Genomic DNA, 26,891 nt, shown 5'->3' with positions numbered 1-26,891 from the left:
TTATTATACCTACGGACACGCCGGCGGTTAACTGAAATAGAAAAGCCACAGGAAAATGAGTCCCCTCTGCCGGAGGTTTTTGCTCTGCTGCTTTTTGGCGCACACGACACAAGAAAAAAAAAAAAACACGCTATTTTTTTTATTTGTAGTACAATCGTAAATTTTATATTACCATATTACACTGCACGGTGAACGGGCAATTGCATTTTTTCTATTGCACCCTTGGCATAAGAAAAAGCAAAAAAAAAAAATTGCATCCAGTAAAAACCCAAGCCAGGACAGAAAGTTAAAAGTTCTGACTTTATAAAAGAAAACCCCCGGCTGTGCTGGGAGGAAGGGGTTAAGAAAAACGCATCCCCCCAGCAATACAGCATGCACCTGCGGTTTATGTTATCCATGCACCAACGCCAAATGTGATCAGTGCCTTGCAGCTTCCCCTCTTCCGGGCCCCCCCAGGCTCAGCAGACCCCCCGTCCTCCATCTTGTCTTCTCCTTGCGCATCGTCGTGCGCGTCCCCGGCGTCCTGATCCTGCCAGGGCTTTGCACGGGAGTAACCCCGGCTGGGGAGACCTTTACTCTCCTTCCTACGGGGACGACGACACCGCCTCCCCCTCCTCCACACTCCTCCTTCTCCAGCACCAGGACAACATGGCGGCGCACAGCAAGTCCATCCCGCACAGCTGCTATGAGATCGGGCACACATGGAACCCGTCGTGCTTCACCTCCTACCTGCAGATCACACAGGGCGCCATGGAGGAGTCCTTCAAGATCTACGCGCCCCTCTATCTGGTGAGAACTGTGGGGGGGAGGGGAGGCGGCTGACAGCCAGGAGGAGGGGGAGAGGACGGTGTAAGGAAGCCGAGAAGGGTCAGAGGCGGCTGCTGCAGCTCCGGTCACTGGTGTGCACACACTGGGCCTCATCTATATCAACTGCTCCCTGCACAAGTAGCTGGTATAGAGCAACCAATCAGCTGCCAGCTTTTACTTCCCTATCGCCAATTAGAACGCTCCTTTCAACTTTCGACTGGCGCCGGGGAGATGAAAGCTGCATGCTGATTGGTTGCCCATTTTGTCCCTAGTTTGTAGAACTATAAGTCCCAGACTAGCTTGCGACAAATGCTTATATAGTCAGTGTACAAGTGTTAAATATACTTTCTAGTGGTTTTGTGCTAATAAACACAATGTGGCTAGGTATTAGGTGGAGTTGTTCATGGCAACCAATGAGCTTGTTGCTTTCATTTACCCTATTGCCTGTGAATAATGAGAGCCGGAATCTGATTGGTGGTTATAGGTCGTTGTGCAGTGCTGGTTTTAATGTTCTGGCTGCTGGTCTCGGAGGTCAGTACTGGACAGCGGGTTACGTTTACCTGCGGCACTATAAATCCCAGCATGCCTAGCTTCCTAACAGCAAGAAATATTGGGCCGTGTCCCCCAGACCCTTAATGTACCCCTGGGGTAGGCACGGCGATGATGAAGGCTACCATTATGGTGAGGGGGCGCCATATGTGGAGCTACGGACATGGAAACAACACAATGCCAACAACCATAAGCTGCCCTCCTCTACCCGTATACAATACCGCTACCCATGTATGTTATAATCCCGTGGCGTTCTACGCGTTCTCCGTATTTTGCACAATGTGGATGTGATTTAACTCTTTACTGTACAGATGTTTTTATATTCTCACATCGCCGGTGACTTGATACATTGATCCCTGGCGTGTTACAGTCATCACTCGGCTCTGAGTCTTTTTAGGTAAGGGGTCACTGTCCATAGTTCACAGATAGTGCACCGCCGCGTAGGTCAAGGTAACTGTGATATAATGACTTTTATTGCCAAGTTGGCCAGACCACAAAGCCAATTTTTTGGCATGCGTCGGATTCATTAAAGTGTATGGATATGTCTGAGGTATAAGTTTAGAATTATAGCCTACCAAGGGATCCTATCATTCAGATCAAATTTTTTGTCCCTAACACGTAGGAATAGCCTTAAGAAAAGCTATTCATCTCCTAACTTTAGATGTCTTCTGCACGCCGCTGTTCCGTAGAAATCCTGGTTTTTGACAGTATGCAAATGATTTCTCGTGCAGCACTGGAGGCGGTCCTCAGCGCTCAAACAGCACTGGAGGTGTCCCCAATGCTGCAAGAGAACTCTCCAGTGCCGCCTCCATCTTCTTCAGGAACGGCCTCTTACTGTGTAAACGGCCACAAGGGCATGAACAGTCAGCTCTGCCTGAGGCCGGAGGCCTAGAAGTTTGACCACCAGCGCCGGAAGAAGACACGTGAAGACACCGTTCCTGAAGAAGATGGAGGCGGCGCTGGAGAGTTCTCTCGCATGCATTGGGGACGCTCCCAGTGCTGTTTGAGCGCTCAGGACCGCCCCCAGTGCTGTGAGAGAACTCATTTGCATACCGATGAAAACCGGGATTTCTACGAAACAGCGGCGCAGAGAAGACATCTAAAAGTAGGAGAAGAATAGCCTTTCTTAAAGGGGCTCTATCAGCAAAATCATGCTGATAGTACCCCACATATGCATGAATAGGCTATTCAGGCACCGTAAAAGTTATATTAAACTACCCCCCCCCCCCCCCCCCGTTTTAAAATGATACCCTAAAAAAGAATGTTATCTACTTACGGATCGTGCACGGTGGGCGGGCATTCAAGGTGTGTCTTCTTCTTCATCCCCGCCTCTTCTTCCTCCGATGTCCTCCGGTCCCGTCCTCCTCCAGCACTCGCGAGTGGACACTGATATAAAAAAAATGGCCAGGGCGCATGCGCAGTATCATGCGGCTTCTACTACGGCTACTGCGCATGCGCCCAGGCCATTTTTTTATATCAGTGTCCGCGAGCGCCGGAGGAGGACGGGACCGGTGGACGTCGGAGGAAGAATAGACGTGGGTGAAGAAGACGGTGCACCCTGAATGCCCGCCCACAGTGCATGATGCGTAAGTAGATAACACTCTTTTTTAGGGTTTTATTTTAAAATGGGGGGGGGGGGGATAGTTTAATATAACGTTTACGGTGCCTGAATAGCCTTCATGCATAGGTGGGGCTCTATCAGCATGATTTTGCTGATAGAGCCCCTTTAAGGCTATTCCTATGTGCTAGGCAGAAAAAATTTGTGTTTTAATGATAGGATCCCTTTAAGTCTCTGGGAATTACCGCGACACATGAGGGGCAGGACGCAGAAAGCTAGTTTGCTTCCACTGGACAACTAGTTCTTAGAGGAAAAGGACCTGTCACCAAATCCAACTCTTTGCATTGTTCAATAGGGCAGGGTGGCAGTCCCAAACAAGCTGCTCCAACCCAAGACCACCCACCTGACAGTACAGAGCCAACTAGGCCTATTGGGGGATGAAACTAATAGCACCGATTGCTCAGGAGCGGAGGGGGCTAAAGAATCATTTCCAGCTGTTCCGTAATCGGTGCCACATATTGAAGGATGGAAGGAGTTGGAGTTGGTGGAGGTGGTGAAAGGTCCTGCTTAGTGTTCCTGTCCAAACTACATGTTAAAGAAAGGGCAAAACTTCCATTTGGTCGATAGAGCGCTGATGAAACTTTTTTCAGGTTTTTTTTTTTAATTACCACCACAGACACTTGTTTTGTGTTGAAATTTACTTGGAAGATCTTGTAAGAAATTGTAAGACTATTGTTTCTCCTTCAGAGGAAATGATGTGGCAGAGATACTTCAGTTTGGCACCAGACCAGCTTTTGTCCTTTTTTTGGAACCTGTCGCCAGTATCAGCTGTTTGGGGTGTTACATAACAATACATCGTGTGTGCCCAGCGCTTACACATATCAGCTGTCTAATGGGAAGTTAATATAAACCGCTCTCACTAATGCGCATCTTCTGTGAAACTTTTTCTAAATATCTCAAGGTGCTGGAAAGACATCCTCTGATCCTAGAATGTCATGGCTGCCTGACTATGCTTCCTTTGACCAGAGTGGAACAAACGCTAAGTGGTTGCAGTTTCATATTAGTGGCATAATGTGCTTGATGGTTACAAGATCATGGTTAAATGAGCACACATGGTGGCGCAGTATACTTGATGGCTACAGGAGCACACGTGGTGGCACAGTATACTTGATGGTTACAGGAGCACACGTGGTGGCACAGTATACTTGATGGTTACAGGAGCACACTTGGTGGCACTGTATGTTTGGTTACAGGAGCACCCTTGATGGCACAGTATGTTTGGTTACAGGAACACACTTGGTGGCACTGTATGCTTACTAGTTACATTAACACAGTTGGTGGAACAATATGCTTAATGGTTACAGGAGAACACGTGGTGGCACAGTATACTTGATGGTTACATGAGCACACTTGGTGGCACAGTATATTTGATGGCTACAGGAGCACACTTGGTGGCACAGTATACTTGATGGTTGCAGGAGCACACTTGGTGGCACAGTATACTTGATGGTTACAGGAGCACACTTGGTGGCACAGTATACTTGATGGTTGCAGGAGCACACTTGGTGGCACAGTATACTTGATGGTTACAGGAGCACACTTGGTGGCACAGTATACTTGATGGTTGCAGGAGCACACTTGGTGGCACAGTATACTTGATGGTTACAGGAGCACACTTGGTGGCACAGTATACTTGATGGTTACAGGAGCACACTTGGTGGCACAGTATACTTGATGGTTACAGGAGCACACTTGGTGGCACAGTATACTTGATGGTTACAGGAGCACACGTGGTGGCACAGTATACTTGATGGTTACAGGAGCACACTTGATGGCACAGTATGCTTGATGGATACAGGAGCACACGTGGTGGCACAGTATACTTGATGGTCACAGGAGCACACGTGGTGGCACAGTATATTTGATGGCTACAGGAGCACACTTGGTGGCACAGTATACTTGATGGTTACATGAGCACACGTGGTGGCACAGTATACTTGATGGGTACAGGAGCACACGTGGTGGCACGGTATACTTGATGGTTACAGGAGGACCCTTGATGGCACAGTATGTTTGGTTACAGGAGCACACGTGGTGGCACTGTATGCTTACTAGTTACATTAACACAGTTGGTGGAACAATATGCTTGATGGTTACAGGAGAACACTTGGTGGCACAGTACACTTACTGGTTACAGGAACATACCTGATGGCACAGTATGCTTGATGGTTAAAGTAGCATACTTAGTAGCACAGTACACTTCATGCTTGACCACTTCTGAAACTACATCAAGAATATCTTGGTGAGAAGATTACCTACACGGCTATGTACTCCATGTACATTACAAATAAGGGGAAAGTAGAAAAAATTACTGAATTTTGAACTGTTATACAGATGAGGCTTTTGGTGCACTTGGGGTGTGCCTTCAACTCCAGGAGCACTGCTGTTCACTTTTGGTGTTGTTTATCACTGTAACATGCTTTGTGACACGGTAGTGACCTGTGAATATCCTTGGAGGAAATCGTAGACTTCCAAATTAGAAATAGTTCTGAATGGTCCTTTAGTGGGACCGGGGGCCTTGAGATACTTCTACCGGTTCACCCCATTCAGGTAGCACCGGATAGCTGTCGGCGTGAGTCCATACAACCATTTTGATGTGGGTCACTGAGAAGCACTTTTTGGCTATATCTTGTACGTGTTTCTTTCGGGTTATACCTGTATGGATCTATACTGTACCTGCTTGGGTCTTGCTATGCTAGTTGGGACTCACAGATTCGCCCAAATATTTGATGATGGCGAGCATGCCATGTGTGTGTACCGATAAAGAACAGTCCCAAATCCATAGTATAGATGTCAGAATTGAGAGGTGGTCCATGAAACACATGGACAGGTTGGTTCCTCCAAAGTGAAGACACTTTCTGATCCAACTTTTTAAGTGTTCTCGACAGAGTCGAATGGATCTTGAACCAGTTCGGCAGCTATTTTGTTCACCCCTTGTATCCTGTGTTTACTTGTGAGATACTATCAAACCTTAGCTTTTTCCTTGGAGGAAGGACACCGGGTGCAGAAGTAGTGGCTTTGTCTACATTCCTCACCATTTTCTTCTTGAGATTACAAATGGTTTTTTGTTTTTCATTTGGGCCAAATTTTAGTTCCTGTGTAAGCCGTAAATGTCCTTTTTAGGTCTGGTTTGTATGGGGCTGCCAACTTTTTCTTTTGGCTGTATGAACCATTCAATCTGTAATTCATTTTAGGGTTTTTTTTTTATTGTCTTTACTCTTGTTGAAGAAATGACGGATTATTCTCCGTGCGTCATCGTCACTACATACCTGACAAACCACCAAGTCTGCAAAGTCCGGCCTGCTATCTATACAGATACAGGATTGTAATATAAGTCGTGGAAATGATGCCCTATATTCTTGTTGTAGAACTGGTGTCACCACATATGGGTGAAGGGAGGGGGGTCCTGATCGGGGGACCCTCCGTAGGAAGTCTATGTGCTTTAATTGGGGATGGAGAAAGGGGTCATCCAGATGGCGCAACCCGTTTGAAGAGGAATTTGTAGTGAAAGTTACGCTTTTTCCTAATCACGGAATAGGGTATAACTGTCTGGTAGGTGGAAAGTCTACCGTTGGGACCCCCACCTATTACCCGGGGGTGTAACTACTAAAGATGGGGCCCCATAACAAGCTTTTGACCCAGTATAATGTTTTCTTTATTGATCCCACACACTATATGTTGCCTCTTTATTGGCCCCTATATAGTATACTGTCTCAGTTACACAATTACAGGCCCCCATACGGTACACTGTTCCCACCCGTCACAGGCCCCATATAGTAAGGGCCCCCATTACAGGCATAGGTACATTAGTAGGTAACGGTAATTACTCCAGTAGGTAACGACCCATTTTGTCTTATTTATCACTGCTCTTGTCCACATTGCCACTGCTTAGGTCTCCAGGGGGCATCACAATTTACATCCTGATGCTAAAGAGTGTTAGCGCAACGTCCGGGATGTAATATGTGGCACCCCCTAGAGGCCTAAGCGGAGGTGGCAGTAAACAAAGGCAGGGGTAGGTAAATGAGAATGGCATAATCCACTGGGACCCTGGGTTCGAATCCAACCAAATGGAACATCAGCATGGAGTTTGTATGTTCTCCCTATGTTGGTTTCCTCCTAGATGCGCGAAAATATACTGATAGGTAAATTGGATCCCCGTACAAACAACTAACTCATATGTAGGGTTGAGCAAGATGGATCGGGAAAAATCGGATCCCGATCTGCAATCGAGCAAATTTCACGGTCGGGATCGGCTGGAAAAATTATCGAAAATCGGATTTTGAAATCTCAAGATCGGCTTAATCCCACTGTATATATATTATACAATTATGGTTGAACGATCGGGAGAGATCGGATCCCGATCGGCTGGAAAATTATCGGAAATCGGATTTTAAAATCGATCCTGAATTCTCAAGATCGGCTCAACCCTACTCATATGGTTGTTGGGGATGAGCGCCTGTATGGCAGGCACTAACTCCTCTACTCTGTAATGCTCCCCATGAGAAAAGCACATCAAAAATTTTTGTCTTTTGACTTTTTTTTTTTTACGTGACTGAAATGAATGGGAGAGCTGGGAGACGTTCCTCGAGGCAGATTATGTGTCAAAATTCTGCCTGCAAAAAATTTTGGGTGAACTTACCCTTAATAATTTTTCCTGTATAACTCCACACCAGTTTTTTTGGCCAAAGTTTTTGAGGCAAAGTGCCTCTGTCCCACTACTCCCACTTAATAGTAGTGGGCGTGGCGCATCTTTGGCGCCAGAAAAGGCCATACCCATGACTATTCCAATGAAAGAGTCTCCAGTAGGGCTCACAGTCTAAAACCCTGATTATGTCTTGGGGGTGTGGGAGTAAACTCACACGAACACAGGGGGAACATGCAGATTCCTCGGTCAGATTGGATCTCAGGACTCCTAACCACTGAGCCATCGAGCCTATTATGGAAAAAAAAAATCTGACTTTATAAAAGGACCCCAAAGCCAAAGAAGGGATTTGTGACTCCAATAAAAATCTGTTCCCTGGATATTACTTTTTGCTGCAACCGCCTTATTCACATTTGCATCCACTTATATTTTTGTAGGAAAAACAGATGCAAATGATATTATCAGTAGTGTTAGATGACCGTCTCTGGAAGCTTTAGAAAAACTTTGGCTGTCAAAGCTTGTAGGACATACTTTTTTTGTCATATCTAAGTAAATTACGGTATTCTTGGCTGTTATCCCTCATAATCTATGGGCAGGCACGTAGCTATAGCAGACCTGGGCAATGTACGGCCCGCGGGCCACATATGACCCTCTGACTGGTTCTGTCCCGCCTGCATAGCTTGTAGGAGAAAAGCAGATGCTGAATGTGAAATCGGCTAAAGGACCTGTGATGACGTCATCACAGGTCCTTTAGCTCACTAGGATAGGCTAAGACTCGTTAGTGGGCGGAGCCATACGAGACAGTGTTATTGCTGTTACACAGAAACAGCAAGCTGCCGGCAATGGAGACTGATGGAAGATAAGGAGGATAGAAGAGACAGTATGTGTGATCAAGAGGGGGAACTAAGGGCAGATGTAGGGGGCAGTTTAACTGAAGGCAGATGGATGGGGACATTAAACTAGAGGCAGATGTAGGGGGGACATTAAATCATGGGGAATAGCTGGAGGGGGACATGTCTGCCTCTAATTGCCCCCAGTTTAATGTCCCCCTCCAGCTTCCCCAGTTTAATGTCCCCCTCCAGCTGCCCCAGTTTAATGTCCCCTCTAGTTTCTGCTAATTTACTGGGGCACCAGGAAAGGAACTTAATACTGTCGGGACATTATAATATGGGTGTATATAAAGTTAGGGTGACTGTAGAAGCATTATACTTTGTGGGGGCACATGGAAAAATGATTGAGAAGGGTCGGAGTCAGTGTAGAAGTGGATGGAGTGCAGCGGCAAGAATAGCCCTTTAGAACCGTTTCAATTTCTCATGTGACCCCATGGGAATATTAATTGCCCACCCCTGAGCTATAGGGTGCCCCAAAGGCCCCTCTGGCATATAAAATAAGGTAGTATTCTAAATTGTCTAAGGTAGGTATGGGCCCCATTACAGATATACGCCTTGGTGTAGGGGTAGTTGATTCGTAAGGCCCACTTCTCTGCCGACATCTAAGCTGAAGTTTGACGCCTGATCTTTTTCTTCTCAGGAGTGATAAGATGTGGCCTGAGGTGTCTTCCAGTGGGTTACTCTCCTCATTGTGAACACGTTCATGCTCTTCGGTGTTTAAAGATGGCGGTCACTCGGGAGCTAGGGAAAAGAAAATTAGAGTAGGCATGTTGGGTATTCCTATGTCCAAAATGCCTATAAAAATATTTATCCCATAACATAATGGAAATGTCCAAACCATGAAATGTTTTTGTTGCTTTGCAACCGAAAAACACTGAAAAATGATCAAAACCTCTGTACTCTGTAAGAGTATCAATAAAAACTACAAATTGCACTGAAAAAATACACCTTACACAGCTATGTACGCGGAACTGTAAAAAAGTATGGTTGTCCAAAATACGGTAATGCATTTTTTTTTTTAAGTGTTACGGTATATTTTTTAAGCTATTAAAACACAACAAGAACTATAAAAAAAGACCAAACACAAACCATGAAAACTTGCCAACCCTCAAAATAATGGTAGCGTGACATTTTTACTCCACAGTGAACGTTGTTAAAACAAAACTCATATAAAAATTCAGCAACTTTTTTTTTTTTTTTTTTATCAGTTCCACCTCATTCGGAACATTAAATGGTTTCATTAGGAAGTACGATTTGTTCTTCAGAAAACAAGCCCTCCTATGATTCTGTGAATGGAAAAGTTAAAAAAAATAAAATTGAAAAAAAAAGATGGATTTTCGGTTTTAGGGCTTTCAAATTTTATGTATGTTGGACAACCTGTTAGCGATAATAGGATTTCAGTATTAAAGTGATCATTATATGGGTAGACATAGTCATTGCAAAAAGGTGCTGGTCCGCAGACCTTATTTTTGGTATTATACGACCATGTTCCTTCGACAATTGCCAGGATCAGACATAACCCCAATCCTGGCAGTTCAGTTTTGTAGATGAACTTTGGTGGTTCTCTGACCCCATTGATGCCCTTACAACATGATTGTTTGCCTTAAAGGGATCCTATCATTGGATACCCTTTTTCTGACTAACACGTAGGGATAGCCTTAAGAAAGGCTATTCTTCTCCTACCTTTAGATGTCTTCTCCTCGCCACCGTTTGGTAGAAATCCCGGTTTTCATTGGTATGCAAATGAGTTCTCTCGCAGCACTGGGGGCGGTCCTCAGTGCTCAAACAGCACTGGGAGTGTCCCCAATGCTGCGAGAGATATCTCCAGCACTGCCTCCATCTTCTTCTGGAACGCCCTCTCCCTGTGTCTTCTTCAGTCCTGGGTTTCAATCTTCTAGGCCTCAGGCAGAGCCGGCTGCGCATGCCCAGGCTACAAGAAAATGGCTGCTTATACAGTAAGCTGGTGTAAGCGGCCATTTTCTTGTCGCCCAGGCATGCGTAGTCGGCTCTGCCCGAGGCCTAGAAGGTTGAAACCCAGGACGGAAGAAGACACAGGGAGAGGGCATTCCAGAAGAAGATAGACGCAACGCTGGAGAGTTCTCTCGCAGCATTGGGGACGCCCCCAGTGCTGTTTGAGCGCTGAGGACCACCCCCAGTGCTGCGAGAGAACTCATTTGCATACAGATGAAAACCAGGATTTTTACCGAACGGCAGCGCTGAAAAGAAAGGTAGGAGAAGAATAGTCTTTCTTAAGGCTATTTCTACGTGTTAGTCAGAAAAAAAGGGTATCCAATGATAGGATCCCTTTAAGTCAGACATACCATTAGCTTTACGCGCTATGTATGTCTTCTGAATGAAGAGAGAATAGAATTTAGGTAGACACCTCTGGTAGCGGCTTTCAATGGGAATTCCATGCACTGGTTGAGCTCTGTTACTAATATACACCCTGGAGCCCCAAAGTTATTCATGCGGAGGGCAGTGGGGGAGGCCAGAATTCTCGTTCCCCTGACTTCCCTGTTGACTCCAACTTTCACTGACATCACAATCTCCTCTCTAAACAATCCACGGTAGAGTGGAGTCATTGACGTGGCTGAGAGTTGGAGGGTCAACAGGGCAACAAATGTTCTGGTCTCCTCCTCTGCCCTCCACACAAGCAACTTCGGGACTTTAGAGGCCCAAGTTGTATATTAGTGATAAAACCAGTACATGGAATGAACTAGTAAACTTTATTACCCCCCACATAACCCAGTTAAAGTCCCTGAAAACCCCCTTAATGCCAAAATAGGCTTGGTCCTTTAGAAGATAAAATCTTGTGGTATCTCCACAGTTATTAGTCTTGGACAACCCACATTTTGGAAACCTAATTTCCTGTCCTGTATTTTGTAATTTGCTGTACCAAGAATACGAACATTGCACAGCTAGCTTTATTTATTTCCATGGGTTTGGACGCCGGTAGTCACAAATTTACCCACTTTCCAAAACATTAATGTTTTATGTGGATTTAATGAGGGCGCTCCGCTTCCATGTCGATGGGTGTGTACTTCTAGCACCGTCCTTGTTGGTCACACAGATCATCAACACTCGCCTTTGTCATGGAGATTTGATACTCTAGCCCGAACAGAATAGGTTGTGGGAGCCAGGAACAACAGGACGGTGGTCATAACCCATCCAATTAATGGTCCTTGCTTCCAAAATTGGACTCATTTATGGAGAACCCAATCATTAGTTATCCATCGAATCTAGATCCGCATATAAAGCTGCCAAATGTACCTTCTGAACTGTAATTGGTGCTTAGACTTTGCCTCTCTCCAGCTGTAAACTGTTTTCTGTGGAGCTTTACGGGAAGTTGGACCTTTCGTTTTTGTAAACCTCAGCACTTAGGGGAACAGAGTTCATAAAAATTTATTTTTTGGCAAAAAAAATATTTAAAAGCTCTCAGAGATTATATGGAATAGTGGTGGAAGGTTACGCTCCACCAGGTTAATTTTCTTGGCCACTTGCTCTCCACCCTGACCTTCAAATGGATCCTCTGTGCCCACCAGAAGGTACGGATGCCTCACCGGCCCAACACAACACTTTTCAAAAACACAAAAGTTTTTTTTAAGGAGGAACTTTCAAGCACCTCTTAACTTATATTACCACGTCTTTTGGCAATGTAATTCCATGGTGTTGTTGGTGGACTCTTTTCTACGCCTTTTTATGCTAACCTGGAGAACAGATTTTACTTCTGACGCAACAGTTGTCACTTTAGTATTTGTACAGTTGTGAGTGTCGAATGCCCATTAGACAGGTCTTGGTGTTGACCTTGACCTTATATATACAGTATAGACAATCTAATTAGGCCCCATCTGTCTTGTAGAGAGCAGTAATGTAAAACTTGTGTATAAGACATACTTGAAGAGTCACGGGTGTAACCTTCAGTGTTTAAAGGGATTGTCTTATAAATACCAACTTATCACCTATACCCTTAAGTCTGATTGCTTGGTGTACTGTTGCCACACACAGCGCTATACAGCTACCCCCACCAGTTCCATAGGGAGTGGGTCATGCATCATTACATGCAAATGGGTGGACATGGAACCCCCATTCTGATGATCTATGGAAGTTCCTGCAGTAGCTTGGAATTATGTATTATACAGCAGGCGCCCAGTGGTTGCCCCAATGATCAATAAACAGCATCGATCTTGGCTGTTAACAACTTACATGCATCTAAGATATGTTGCACATGGAAAGCACATGGGTGTCACCATATTGGAAAGCTTTCTGACTCCTAGAATGTCTTAGGAGAGCATCTATATACCTTGGAACTTAGTAAAGACTCCAAGGTATATCATTATATACACAGTCCAGTCATATTAATGTGACCACCGCCTACTTTTGACGTCAACGTTAAATAACCAATGACAGAAGACACCATCAGCCATCTGGGTGCACTCGCCATTGTGGAAGGCACGATGGATCAACACAAGTATGCATCTACCCTTGCGGACCATGTTCACCCCTACATGCAAATTGTTTTTCCTCAGGATGATTAAGGGATCTACCAGCAGGACAATGCCACATGTCATAAAGCTCGCAGTGTACGTGCGTGGTTCAAGGAGCACCAGGATGAGTTTACTGTATTCCCTTGTCCAACAAATTCCCCGGACTTAAACCCAATCGAGAATCTGTGGGACCACCTTGATCGGGTTGTTCGTGCCATGGATGCTCAACCGCGTAACCTAGCGCAGCTGGCCACGGCACTGGAGTTGGCATGGCTCAACATCCCAGTGACATCATCACAACATCCCCTCTCTTCCTGCACGTCTCGCAGCGGTCCGCTCTGCCAAAGGGGGTTATTCTGGATTTTGACAGGTGGTCACATTAATGTGACTGGACTGTGTAGCTTGCATTATACTCGGTCAGAGGTGTTTGTATACAATACACTGCAATACAGAATTATTGCAGTATATTATATAAGTGATAAACCCACTAAGGACAGGTTCATGGGAAGAAAATGAAGAGGAATATGAGTAGAACATTCACCTCAATTTTCTCTTTCATTTTTGCCCTTCTCGCTCTTCCCCACTGATTAGGCTCAGACGAATGACCCTAATAAGAGGAATATCTCGTGCCCTAGGTAATGCGGAAAGATCAGACGGGACACTTATTTTTTCAGCTTCCTGCTGTAATCCCAAATTCATACGTACCCCATAATGATACTGAGATACTGCAGCTCAGTACCATGTAAGGGAAGGTAAATGATAGAGGCCTCTGGACTTGAAGAGCTCAAGGATATGGACAGTCATCTACGGGTCTACGGCTTTGAACCAGCCCTGAGGGTGACCGTACACTTTAGATGACTTCTGGCTGAACCTGTCCATTTCTGAAGGATCAATCTACATTGGAGATTTCAACGCAAATTCCATCTAAAATTGGCAGAGCGAAAAGTCTCTCACGGACCCAAAAGACAAAAGCGAACGTTAGTGTGAACCAGTCAACCACCTACTATATGGCTCTATCGTAGAAATCAGGGGAAGTAAAGATTGGATATGTTTTCTTTTAGTTCTCAACCATCTACAGTCACACTCGTGTTTGTCTCTCCATCGTTCAGGTCCGCAAAGGAACCCTAAGGACGGAGAGCTCGTCTGCTAAAAAGTGGTTACATGTGGACCTTATAGACTAGAATGGGGTCTGCCCGGTTTCTGTAGGGTTTCCGCTGGTGGGTTTCTGTAGGGTTTCCGCCGGTTTCAGTATAAAACTCTGTGCAGGACTTTTCTCTCCGCCAATATAAGACTGAATCCTGCGGAGACTCCAACACAGATGTGAACCTAGCCTCACTCCCCTGTCCATAATGAGGTCATCAAGACGAACTCGCTTGGCCATCAACTATCCTCTTGACGCATATGAACTATCTGTAGGGCCAACTTTAGTTGATCGCACTGAAAAAAATATCTCATGCTTATGGGTATCTTTCTTCATGGCGGGCCAACACAGCTTCTATATAATAGAAGTGAGGTGTAATCTTTTTTGATGAAGTAAGGTTGAAAGGTAGCTCTCGAAAGAATTTTCTAAAATTGAATTTCGCTCATAACTTTTTTCCCAGAAGGCCTCGGTATAGCATAACCTTTCCTGTGCATATGTAATTGATTTGCCATGGCTATAGTCCTCTATATCATTTGCATTAATCTCTGGCATCTTAAGAAATGAGAACTCTCAAAGCCGAGCTTCGCGAGACTCAGAATTCCGTTAGACCGTATGAGTCACCTTCAAACCCAACCGCCTGATTGGTCTCCAAGACGTATGGTCTCCTTAAAGTCACGGTAATGAACTTGGAATGTCCTAGGCGGCTCTTATAGCTGAGAAAAGTTGGCACCGACTCCTGTGCACAAGTTAGAAATATTTTATATAAAGGCAAGGTCTAGTATCTCGAAATCGACTCGGGGGAAACTTGCTGGAACTTTTTGAGAAATGAGCGTGGACTGTGATGTTGTCAAGATCTGCCAGGCCGTATTTGCATCTCCTATTTTTTTTCCCTTCGAGATGTAATCCATTGAAAGACTGGATTTGGTATTGAATTCCTTGCTTGAACTTAAATGTCTAAAGCTGTCATAGTAGACAAAATAACAACTAATGCATTGTACTTATACAAGGACTTTACATTCCAGCCAGCTTTAACGTTCTGCTTCCAAGGATTGTGTTCTTGACAGAAGATTTCTGGGGCTCAGCAGCGCTTTGTTCCTTCGGCATTTTTTTCTTTCTCTCCGGAGACTGGATACAAATTTTAAGTACTTGAGAAAGTCTTGTTCTTGTGTGTGTAGGGTAGAACACGACGCGGTGGAAAAAAAAAAGAAGTAAAAAATACAATACAAAATAATAAATTACAAAAAAAGTTGAAAATCAAATTTATAAATCAGAGGAAAATTGAGAATAAAATCGACAGGGTGATGTAGTTTGTAGTTTAATAATATATGAAATTTAAAATAATAACAAGATAGTAAAGGGATCATCCACCCTTTTTAAAGGCATCCTATCATTTAAATTTAATTTGTTCTGCCTATGACGTAGGGATAGCCTTAAAGAGGACCTTTCACCATATCTGGGCACAGGCAGTGTTATATAATCCGTGCCCGGTGTAAAGCGCTATCGGTCCCGGTACCGTAGCGCTTTACAGTCAGAAGGGCGTTTCTGACCATTAGCCAGGAACGTCCTTCTGCCTCGCGGCGCCAATCGCGCTGTGCTGTGGAGCGGGGAGGAACGCCCCCTCCCTCTCCTGATAATACTCGTCTATGGACGAGCTGTGTGAGTAGAGGGAGGGGGGAGTTACTCCCCGCTCCACAGTACAGCGCGATAGGCGCCGCGAGGCAGAAGGACGTTCCTGGCTAATGGTCAGAAACGCCCTTCTGACCCTAGAAGAGCTACGGTATCGGGCCGTAAGCTCTTCACACCGGGCACAGATCGGGAAAGCCGACAGTGCGCTGAATTCAGCGCACTGTCAGCTTTCCAGCAGTATATAACACTGCATGTGCCCAAAAGTGGTGAAAGGTCCTCTTTAAGAAAGGCTATTCGTCTCCTACCTTTAGATGTCTTCTCCGCGCCGCCGTTCGGTATATAATCCGGTTTTCGTCGGTATGCAGAGTTCTCTCGCAGCACTGGGGGCGGGCCCCAGCACTTAAACAGCACCGGGGGCGTCCCCGATGCTGCCAGAGAACTCTCCATCTTCTTCAGGAATCGGGTCTATACACGTCTTCTTCCAGGGGTTGGCTTCAAATTTCTAGGCCTCAGGCAGAGCCGACTGCGCATGCCCGCCGGCCGCAAGAAAATGGCCGCTTACAATACTGTGTATCCTGAAGAAGATGGAGGTGGTGCTGGAGAGTTCTCTTACAGCATTGGGGACGCCCCCAGTGCTGTTTGAGAGCTGGGGCCTGTCCCCAGTGCTGCAAGAGAACTCATTTGCATACTGGTGAAAACAGAGATTTTAACCGAACGGCGGCCCGGAGAAGACATGTAATGGTAGGAGAAGAATAGCCTTTCTTAAGGCTATTCCTAAGTGATAGGCAGAAAAAAATTGAGTTTAAATGATAGGATCCCTTTAAATCAACATTCCAAGTGTTGGAACCCTGATGATCAGCTATTTACACCAGCAACCCGCTTAACACGCCGCTTCTCATTCGCTATATTTTTTTATGTTGGGGTGTTGGACCCCATCAGATCACATATTGATGGCCTATCCTGGACATTTGTCCATAAAGCTGATGTAATTTTTTAATGTGTCCTAATATTTTATATTTCGGATCATTTTTTCTTTTTGGATGTGGGTTTCTTTAATAACCCCCTCCAGGTCCCAGTATATTTTCTCTTCTGCTTTTTTTCCCTGCCACATCTTAACCTTTTGGATGTGACTTGCGGTCCTTGGCTCGGGGAACCAGTGCGACGGCCGACTCCCCATTGCTTCCTCTATGATGCCAACGCTTTGGTTTGCGAGTTATTATAATGGGCAGCTCTTGGCATGGGCAGAATTTTTTGACAGTGATATTTTCGGGCAGGATGATTCCAGGAGGGTACACCTGGCAACCAGTTGGCATGCGCCAGAAGACCTCTATAAAGTGCAGAACATATGTCGGGGGTTAACCAGTCCTGGTATTTTTGAGGTTTCATTCATGTCCTACTTGATGGTCAAAGACGGTAAGCAATTGCCACAGTCTTCGTGGAAGGATTTGGGTCCCGTCGTTGATCTGGAAGGGAACAAGTTAAGTACGGAATAAAGTTTTCCAATATTTCAGACTGCGCGGTATTACATATCCAACCTCAATGCCAAGACCTATTTAGGAGCTTAACTGCCATGGTCTTTAACTGATTCATTTGGCACAGGACATATTGCAAAAACAATTCCAGAAGGACATTTTTCTCAAAAAAAAAAAAAGAAAGAAGGAAAGAAAGAAAAAAAAAATCTAAGATAATAAACAACACGAGCAACTTGATAACTGGCAGAACATTCCATAATCATCTTACATTGGGAACCTTTTTTTTCATTCTGGGTTTGGCATTGATTCTCGAAAAAGAGGTTGGCAGCCAAGTTAGACCCCTGGCCAAAACCGGATGATCGTTGCTTTGGTTTGTAAAGTTTGTGTTTGAAAAACTTTAATACGTTGTAAAAGTTATTCGATAAGAACTATCTTGACCCTCCACCATGCTACTTGCAGAAAGTCATCTACGGAAGGTAAGTTAGGCTATGTTCACATGGAGGAATTTGGAGCTCAAAATTGGCTCCAAATTCGGGCTGGAAACTGCCTCCGTGGTAATGGAAGTCGCCTCTTGTTTTAGGACGCTGATGAAAATGGTGAAAGAAGCATTCTGCTCGAGAGTGTTGCAGATTTCCCCATGGAGAGAAGAGCGAGTAGTATTCGATTGAATACCTCGCTGCCATAGGAATGCGTGTAAGCGGCCAGACACCAAGGGGTTAAGCGCATCAAGTAACCCCTTGGTGTTCAGCCGCTTACACGCATTCCTATGGCGGCGAGGTATTCGATCGAAGGCTCAGCCTTATCAGAGTACATGACAGAATTTGAAGATGAAGACCGCCTCAAGTATCTCTTCACTTTCCTTAAAAGGGTCCCGTTAAGAACACTTATCTACAGGACAAGGGATAAGTATTTGTTGGCTGGAGACCTGATCACCAAATGCCCCAGTAATTAGGAGGACGGAGAACCGGAAGCCCCCCGAAGTCCTTGTGAACCGAGTGCACTTGAGTGACCTGTGCTCCATTCACTTTTTTTAGGGTTTTTGATTTCTTCAACAAAGTTTTTTACTCTATCGGTGCCAGAGAACTGAGAAACACACAGTTTGATAGGTTTCACAGCAACTCCAGAAAGTGGTCTCTTCAGGCCATGTTTAGTATACCTCATCCCGCAGCCCCATAGAAGTGAATGGAACGCCGGTCATGCAAATACAATGGCACTCCATTCACAAGGAGGCCTTAGAGGAGCTTTCAATTCCCCGTTCTCCTGATAGAACACTTATCCCCGCCATAATAATACAGCAGATACTTGGTTTTTAATGTACAGCGGAGACGCAGAGCTATTGCTCACGATCAGCGAGAACTATAATCATGGGCATTGCAGGCCATTTACACCAACTCCTTACCTTTAACGTTGCAGGTCGGCTCCGTCACGGCAAGATCGAGGGAGCCGAACTACTCCATGGACAGCTGGGAGCCTACCGAAGGCTGCCAGATGGCTTGGCATAGGCATATTACTATTGAGGCTGGTCTATGACCAACGTCAATAGTAATGTGAATCTCTCATAGACTGTAATATAGTTGTATTGCAGTCTAAGGAACTTGCACTCAAGCCGTTACAGGTTCAATTGCCTAGGGGGACTAATAAAATAGTAAAAAAAAAAAAATTAAAACGTTTTAAAAAATAAAAAAATGAAAAGGTGGTAAGTGGTTAAAGAGGTTTGCCCACAAAAAAGTTGTCCCCTTTCCCACTGATCTGCAAGTTATTCCCTGTCCTATAGGGTGCGACCAGCACATTTCATGCCCACAAACGGGGAAGTGGTCCTGCCTGTATTGGACTTGGTCCTGTTGCGACCCGCAGTAATCAGACCCCCTCTGCCCTGTCTTGTAGTTACATCCTCTTTACCCTTCTATGGATTCTTTCGAGATCTCAGAATTCTTCTATTTATGATCCCTTCACTTTTCCCCTCTTAATGATTTTTATTCGATCCATCTAATGGTTTACGGTTAGCAGTGACTTTTGGCGTTGCGATTCTTATTTTCGCGCCAGTCCTTATAAATCATCATTACATGTGTATGCCCTTCCTACAATAATAACCTCGTAGCCAGATTCTTCTGAAACTAATTTCTGGTATCGGCAGACTCTCCATCACGGAGCTGCCGGGGTATGAGTTACTATGAAAACAACTTGTCTTCTTTTTCACACATTCCTCCTGAGCCATTACAGTCACTGCAGTGGAAAACTTTATTTTGTTAGTTTATATTGGATTTACGAAGCTCCATTCCTTGGATTCACTTGGGAGCCGATGGAACTTTCCTATGGAGTGTATGTGAAGGTCATCGCGCTCGCAAAAGTGAATTAATGTGCCGTAAATGTTGTGACTATTTCATGAGTAATGTTATCTGCCCCAGTTATATTGATGTACAGCGGAGGGCAGCAGGGCTAGGGGCCGCTTTCCCATCGAAGAGGTGGAGTACAAGCTGTCTATGCTCTTCCTAAATTATATTGTGAATATAATTTATTGGGGTTTTCCAGGCTAATTAATAGATGACCTATTCTTAGGGTAGGTTATCAATTAAAGATCAGCAGGGGTCCGACATCCAGGGTACCAGTCGAGTCGAGTCGTAAATCCTCACGGGGGGTCGTTTCTTACCTCTTGTTGATAATGCTAGGCTGTAAGCCTGCTGTTCTGACAGTGGAGAGACATCGGTGCTGAAACTGACAGTGGAGAGACATCAGCGCTGAAACTGACAGTGGAGAGACATCGCTCAATTTTTGGTTCTTGAGGACATAAGCCACCACCTTAGTGTTCCTCATAAAAAAAATTTGGCCTAAAAAACCCATTTAATGATTATCCTGATGTCTCTAGTGCTAAAACTAATGATCCTGACCAATAAAGTTGTATTCTATCCAAGAATAGGAGTCCAGAAACTATTATATTCGGCGTCATGCCTGGTGCAGGACCTAAAGGGTTCTCTCATTGGAGTCCTTTGCATCCCTATATGACACTCCACCACCTAAGTTCTTGCGCTAGACATATATGAGAACATGGCTGCCCATGTACAGCAGGGCTATAGGATATGGTCAGACCATAGCATTGTGTGAGACCTTTGTTTTACCTTCCATGACCTTATCTCTAGTGATTATCAGCAGGTCTGAGAAGGAGAATTGATCCCTATTGAAGGTCACAAACGACTTATTACTGAGGTCTGAAGTGATTTCTAGGTCAATAACTTCTATCTGATAGCACAGCTCTGATCTCTGTTTAATGGTTGGGTGCCTGCACTGCAGCTCTGAGAGCTGGGCTGCAGTACTAGTGTTTCGCCATAATACAGGGCACGGTGCCCAATCCCTCTAGCTCGGTTCAGTGTATAGTATGGGCATTGGAAGCAGCACCAAACAGCTGATCAGTGTGGGGGTCAGCAATCAGCCCCCTCCTGATGAGATATTTATGGCCTATCCTAAGACTAGGCCATAAAATCCTAAATCCTGGCCGAATCTTTAAGAGGTAGGAGCTTCTTGTAATGCGGGTGCATCTAGTGCATGTACATAGATTGTCATCACTTACGTTTATCTATGTCTGAATTAGGCCCTACAGTCTAAATTCTAAATTAACCTAGGAGTAAGTTTTTTTTGTGTATGGAAGGGAACCAAAGTCTCTTATGCAAATATGGTGAGAGCAAACGCCATGCAGATAGTTCCCTTTTTTTCATTTGAACCCAATCCCAGGCAACAGTGAATGCTGGGTCTGGTGACAGTAACCTATCTATCTGCAGGGCTGGGGTGATATGCTGGTTCTGGTGACACTAACCTATCTATCTGCAGGGCTGGGGTGATATGCTGGGTCTGGTGACACTAACCTATCTATCTGCAGGACTGGGGTGATATGCTGGGTCTGGTGACACTAACCTATCTATCTGCAGGGCTGGGGTGATATGCTGGGTCTGGTGACACTAACCTATCTATCTGCAGGGCTGGGGTGATATGCTGAGTCTGGTGACACTAACCTATCTATCTGCAGGGCTGGGGTGATATGCGGAGTCTGGTGACACTAACCTATCTATCTGCAGGGCTGGGGTGATATGCTGGGTCTGGTGACACTAACCTATCTATCTGCAGGGCTGGGGTGATATGCTGGTTCTGGTGACAGTAACCTATCTATCGGCAGGGCTGGGGTGATATGCCGGTTCTGGTGACACTAACCTATCTATCTGCAGGGCTGGGGTGATATGCTGGTTCTGGTGACACTAACCTATCTATCTGCAGGACTGGGGTGATATGCTGGTTCTGGTGTCAGTAACCTATCTATCTGCGGGGCTGGGGTGATATGCTGGGTCTGGTGACAGTAACCTATCTATCTGCAGGGCTGGGGTGATATGCTGGTTCTGGTGACACTAACCTATCTATCTGCAGGGCTGGGGTGATATGCTGGTTCTGGTGACACTAACCTATCTATCTGCAGGGCTGGGGTGATATGCTGGGTCTGGTGACACTAACCTATCTATCTGCAGGACTGGGGTGATATGCTGGGTCTGGTGACACTAACCTATCTATCTGCAGGGCTGGGGTGATATGCTGGGTCTGGTGACACTAACCTATCTATCTGCAGGACTGGGGTGATATGCTGGGTCTGGTGACACTAACCTATCTATCTGCAGGGCTGGGGTGATATGCTGGGTCTGGTGACACTAACCTATCTATCTGCAGGACTGGGGTGATATGCTGGGTCTGGTGACAGTAACCTATCTATCTGCAGGGCTGGGGTGATATGCTGGGTCTGGTGACAGTAACCTATCTATCTGCAGGGCTGGGGTGATATGCTGGGTCTGGTGACACTAACCTATCTATCTGCAGGGCTGGGGTGATATGCTGGGTCTGGTGACAGTAACCTATCTATCTGCAGGGCTGGGGTGATATGCTGGGTCTGGTGACACTAACCTATCTATCTGCAGGGCTGGGGTGATATGCTGAGTCTGGTGACACTAACCTATCTATCTGCAGGGCTGGGGTGATATGCGGAGTCTGGTGACACTAACCTATCTATCTGCAGGGCTGGGGTGATATGCTGGGTCTGGTGACACTAACCTATCTATCTGCAGGGCTGGGGTGATATGCTGGTTCTGGTGACAGTAACCTATCTATCGGCAGGGCTGGGGTGATATGCCGGTTCTGGTGACACTAACCTATCTATCTGCAGGGCTGGGGTGATATGCTGGTTCTGGTGACACTAACCTATCTATCTGCAGGACTGGGGTGATATGCTGGTTCTGGTGTCAGTAACCTATCTATCTGCAGGGCTGGGGTGATATGCTGGGTCTGGTGACAGTAACCTATCTATCTGCAGGGCTGGGGTGATATGCTGAGTCTGGTGACACTAACCTATCTATCTGCAGGGCTGGGGTGATATGCTGGTTCTGGTGACACTAACCTATCTATCTGCAGGGCTGGGGTGATATGCTGGGTCTGGTGACACTAACCTATCTATCTGCAGGGCTGGGGTGATATGCTGGTTCTGATGACACTAACCTATCTATCTGCAGGGCTGGGGTGATATGCTGGGTCTGGTGACAGTAACCTATCTATCTGCAGGGCTGGGGTGATATGCTGAGTCTGGTGACACTAACCTATCTATCTGCAGGGCTGGGGTGATATGCTGGTTCTGGTGACACTAACCTATCTATCTGCAGGGCTGGGGTGATATGCTGGTTCTGGTGACACTAACCTATCTATCTGCGGGGCTGGAGTGATATGCTGGTTCTGGTGACAGTAACCTATCTTTCTGCAGGGCTGGGGTGATATGCTGGGTCTGGTGACAGTAACCTATCTATCTGCAGGGCTGGGGTGATATGCTGGTTCTGGTGACAGTAACCTATCTATCTGCAGGGCCGGGGTGATATGCTGGTTCTGGTGACAGTAACCTATCTATCTGCAGGGCTGGGGTGATATGCTGAGTCTGGTGACACTAACCTATCTATCTGCAGGGCTGGGGTGATATGCTGAGTCTGGTGACACTAACCTATCTATCTGCAGGGCCGGGGTGATATGCTGGTTCTGGTGACACTAATCTATCTATCTGCAGGGCTGGGGTGATATGCTGGGTCTGGTGACAGTAACCTATCTATCTGCAGGGCTGGGGTGATATGCTGGTTCTGGTGACAGTAACCTATCTATCTGCAGGGCCGGGGTGATATGCTGGTTCTGGTGACAGTAACCTATCTATCTGCAGGGCTGGGGTGATATGCTGAGTCTGGTGACACTAACCTATCTATCTGCAGGGCTGGGGTGATATGCTGAGTCTGGTGACACTAACCTATCTATCTGCAGGGCCGGGGTGATATGCTGGTTCTGGTGACACTAACCTATCTATCTGCAGGGCTGGGGTGATATGCTGGGTCTGGTGACAGTAACCTATCTATCTGCAGGGCCAGGGTGATATGCTGGTTCTGGTGACACTAACCTATCTTTCTGCAGGGCTGGGGTGATATGCTGGGTCTGGTGACAGTAACCTATCTATCTGCAGGGCTGGGGTGATATGCTGGTTCTGGTGACAGTAACCTATCTTTCTGCAGGGCTGGGGTGATATGCTGGTTCTGGTGACAGTAACCTATCTTTCTGCAGGGCTGGGGTGATATGCTGGTTCTGGTGACAATAACCTATCTATCTGCAGGGCTGGGGTGATATGCTGGTTCTGGTGACAGTAACCTATCTATCTGCAGGGCTGGGGTGATATGCTGGTTCTGCTGACACACTTCCTTTACAGCTGACACCCCAACAATCAGCTGGTCCTCACAAGTTTGGCTCTTGAAATCCCTGTATTCCCTACATTGCCATCTGATGAAGTGATGTATAGTAAGGTCAGGGGCGTACATATAGGGGTTGCGGAGGTAGCAGTCGCTGTCTGGCCCCAAAGGTCCCATTCTCAATGACACATTATAAATAGGGGCCCCGTTACAGAATATGTATTGTGACTCAGGAGCTTCAGGTTACGTCTGAGTGAGATACCATATGTACGTTTCTGACTATTATCATCATGGTGGAGATTATAGTGTTAAATGTTTACGTATTTTTACTCTTAACCTCTCTATCAGATTTATTTTCCCATCCCCCATGTGTGTTATATACTGTGTAATATACGGTGTACGGCCACTCACTTACCTCTATATTTATATACTGGTTGGCGGTTTTGTTGGTTCGGACATCTGGGATAACTTGACCTTTCCTCTCCCATGAGAGGTGTTGATGAGTATTCGCAGCATTCTTCAGTATCCGGGAGATTTTATAGGACAGGCCTCATTACATTGTAGGTATGGAGGGATGGTCTCAACAACCACAGGCACATGGACAGACAGGAGCTATGGGAGTGTGCCCGCACAACGGAACCCATTGAAGTCAATCCTTTTTTCAGCGCTGATTCTGATACGGGTTCTGCGCCAGAATCGGCGCTTAGGTAGCTTTTACTACACCTGGTGGGGTAACCCATTTATGTTGGTAGGCTTTTACAATGTCAGGAACAGCTAAGTGACAACCCCTATGAGACCTCTAATGGGGGCCCAATTAACCCCATTATCGTTTAGTAAACAGCAGCTGAAACTTTCATCCATTTCGATGTTTCTTCGGAGATATTCCCTCGTATTCATTCCCTTTCTCTTTTTTTTTTTTTTTGCTATTAAAGGTAGCTGCGATCCTCCGACGGAGAAAATTAGACTACTACCTGCACAGACTACTGCCCGAACTACTGAGGTCCACATCCTTCTTAACAGCCAATGGAAGCCTGTATATTGCCTTCTTCTGTATACTAAGGTCAGTACTTACCCCCCTTCTTGTTAGGTTTAAAGGGATCCTACCATTTTTTCTCCCTAACATGTAGGAATCACCTTAAGAAAGGCTATTTGTCTCCTACCTTTAGATGTCTTCTCAGCGCCGCCGTTCGGTAGAAATCCCAGTTTTCATCGGCATGCAAATTAGTTTTCTCACAGCACTGGGGGCGGTCCTCAGCGCTCAAACAGCACTGGGGGCGTCCCCAATGTTGTGAGAAAACTCTCCAGCGCCGCCTCCATCTTCTTCAGGAACGGCCTCTCCTTGTGTCTTCTTCCATCCTGGGTTTAAATCTTCTAGGCCTCGGGCAGAGCCGACTGCGCGCATGCCCAGGCCACAGGAAAATGGCCACTTATACAGTAAGCTGGTGTAAGCGGCCATTTTTTTGTGGCCCGGGCATGCGCAGTCAGCTCTACCCGAGGCCTAGAAGATTGAAACCCAGGACGTAAGAAGACGCAGGGAGAGGGCTTTCCAGAAGAAGATAGAGGCGGCGCTGGAGTCACAGAGTCACCAAGGTCTAGTCCCTCCTATCTCCTCTCTTCTCCATACAGTATATGTTGAAGGATGCAGTACTATTGCATCCATTACCTATAGAGTTACATTGTAACCTCACCATAGACTTCTGTGTGTGAAGTGTATGGAGAAGGATTCTTTACAGTCGGAGTGAAGGTAAGTGGAGAAGGAAACAGATTTCTTTAAGATATATGACAAAGTTTCTTATATTGCCCTATTCATGTACGACAAGTTGTTTTATAGTCGGAGGTCCACTTTAAGTTCGGGCAGCACACTGGCATGGAGAACAAAGCCCTTCCTCAGATTTTATAGACAAGAAGCAAATTTTCTCATTTACATTGAAACATCATTATGGACTTTGTGTTGTGTCCGCCGTGTTCGGTGGGCGCCTGTGATCCTCCAGCCCGCCCCTTTAACTCCCCCCTCCGCTTATGTCTGTCATTAAAACTACAGTTGAATTGTATTTTTTGTAGCAAACCAGATTAAATAAAATGTAATTAAATTAAAGTCAACCTGTCTCAGGTACCCCCGGGGGGCATATTTACCACAGATTCGGTAACTGGGACTGGCGCTGTGTAATAACAGTACGGGTCTCATTGGCCGGCGCAGATTACGGCACTGCAGAGGGTTGCCGTAGCCCGAGTTTTGCTAATAACTATAAAAATGTGCAATTTAAAGAAGGTAATAGGCAATTTCCCATCGGCCTCCTGAAATCCCGCACTGGAGGAAGTTCTCGCTTACGCCTGGAATCAATTATCCCAAAATATAAATGAGGGAATGTAAATGGAGAGGTGAATGGGGCTGTGCGAGTGCCGGCCTTGGGGAGATCTATACTGTACACTGTATATGGGTTAAAGGGATGGTTTCATCAGATGAGGACATGAGCGGCTGATCCTCCTGGGTCCTGTTCCCAGCACCCCCAACAAACAGGGCCAATTCCTTTGCAGCAGGCCCCATTTACATAAATGGCTGCCCGTGGAATACAACGCTGGCTAAAGTTTGACATTACGGGAACCTTATACAAATCAGTCCTCCAACCAGACTTATAGACAGGTATCCAGAATAGCAGACCCCTCTCTATGATGTCCATAAACCCTAATATGGGGAAGGTTCCAAGGTTAGGGGTATCGGTAATGCCTGCCCTCCTTCCTGGTCTCTGCCATGATGTTCAGATGGCCAAGATTTCATTGAACCCTCTTAAATGGGTTATAAAGGCTTAGAAAACATGGCTGCTTTCTTCTTCTCAGGAAGTGACATCATGTCCATTGGTCACATGACCATGATGCAGCTAAGTCCCATTAGAATGAATCAACAAATGTGATGTCACTTCCTGAGAAGAA

At 45.8% G+C, this 26,891-nt stretch overlaps 1 protein-coding gene across 2 annotated transcripts in view; it reads left to right on the top strand.

Moving 5' to 3' along the window:
- Positions 1 to 493: 493 nt before the first annotated feature.
- TMEM135 (transmembrane protein 135) overlaps positions 494 to 26,891 on the top strand; it is a 229,310-nt gene continuing 202,912 nt past the window's right edge. For both annotated transcript variants that reach the window (XR_012715121.1, XM_075266218.1), the window contains exons 1-2: positions 494 to 789; positions 24,896 to 25,023. Coding sequence is in view for 1 of the 2 variants with exons in the window: in XM_075266218.1 (XP_075122319.1) it covers positions 649 to 789; positions 24,896 to 25,023 (269 nt within the window). In the remaining variant the exon portion in view is untranslated. The remainder of the gene's footprint in view (positions 790 to 24,895; positions 25,024 to 26,891) is intronic.

This window comes from Leptodactylus fuscus, chromosome 2 (genome assembly GCF_031893055.1).
Source record: "Leptodactylus fuscus isolate aLepFus1 chromosome 2, aLepFus1.hap2, whole genome shotgun sequence".
NCBI lineage: Eukaryota > Metazoa > Chordata > Amphibia > Anura > Leptodactylidae > Leptodactylus > Leptodactylus fuscus.
Note: the sequence above shows the minus strand (reverse complement) of the source record. Positions and strands in the feature narration are given on the sequence as shown.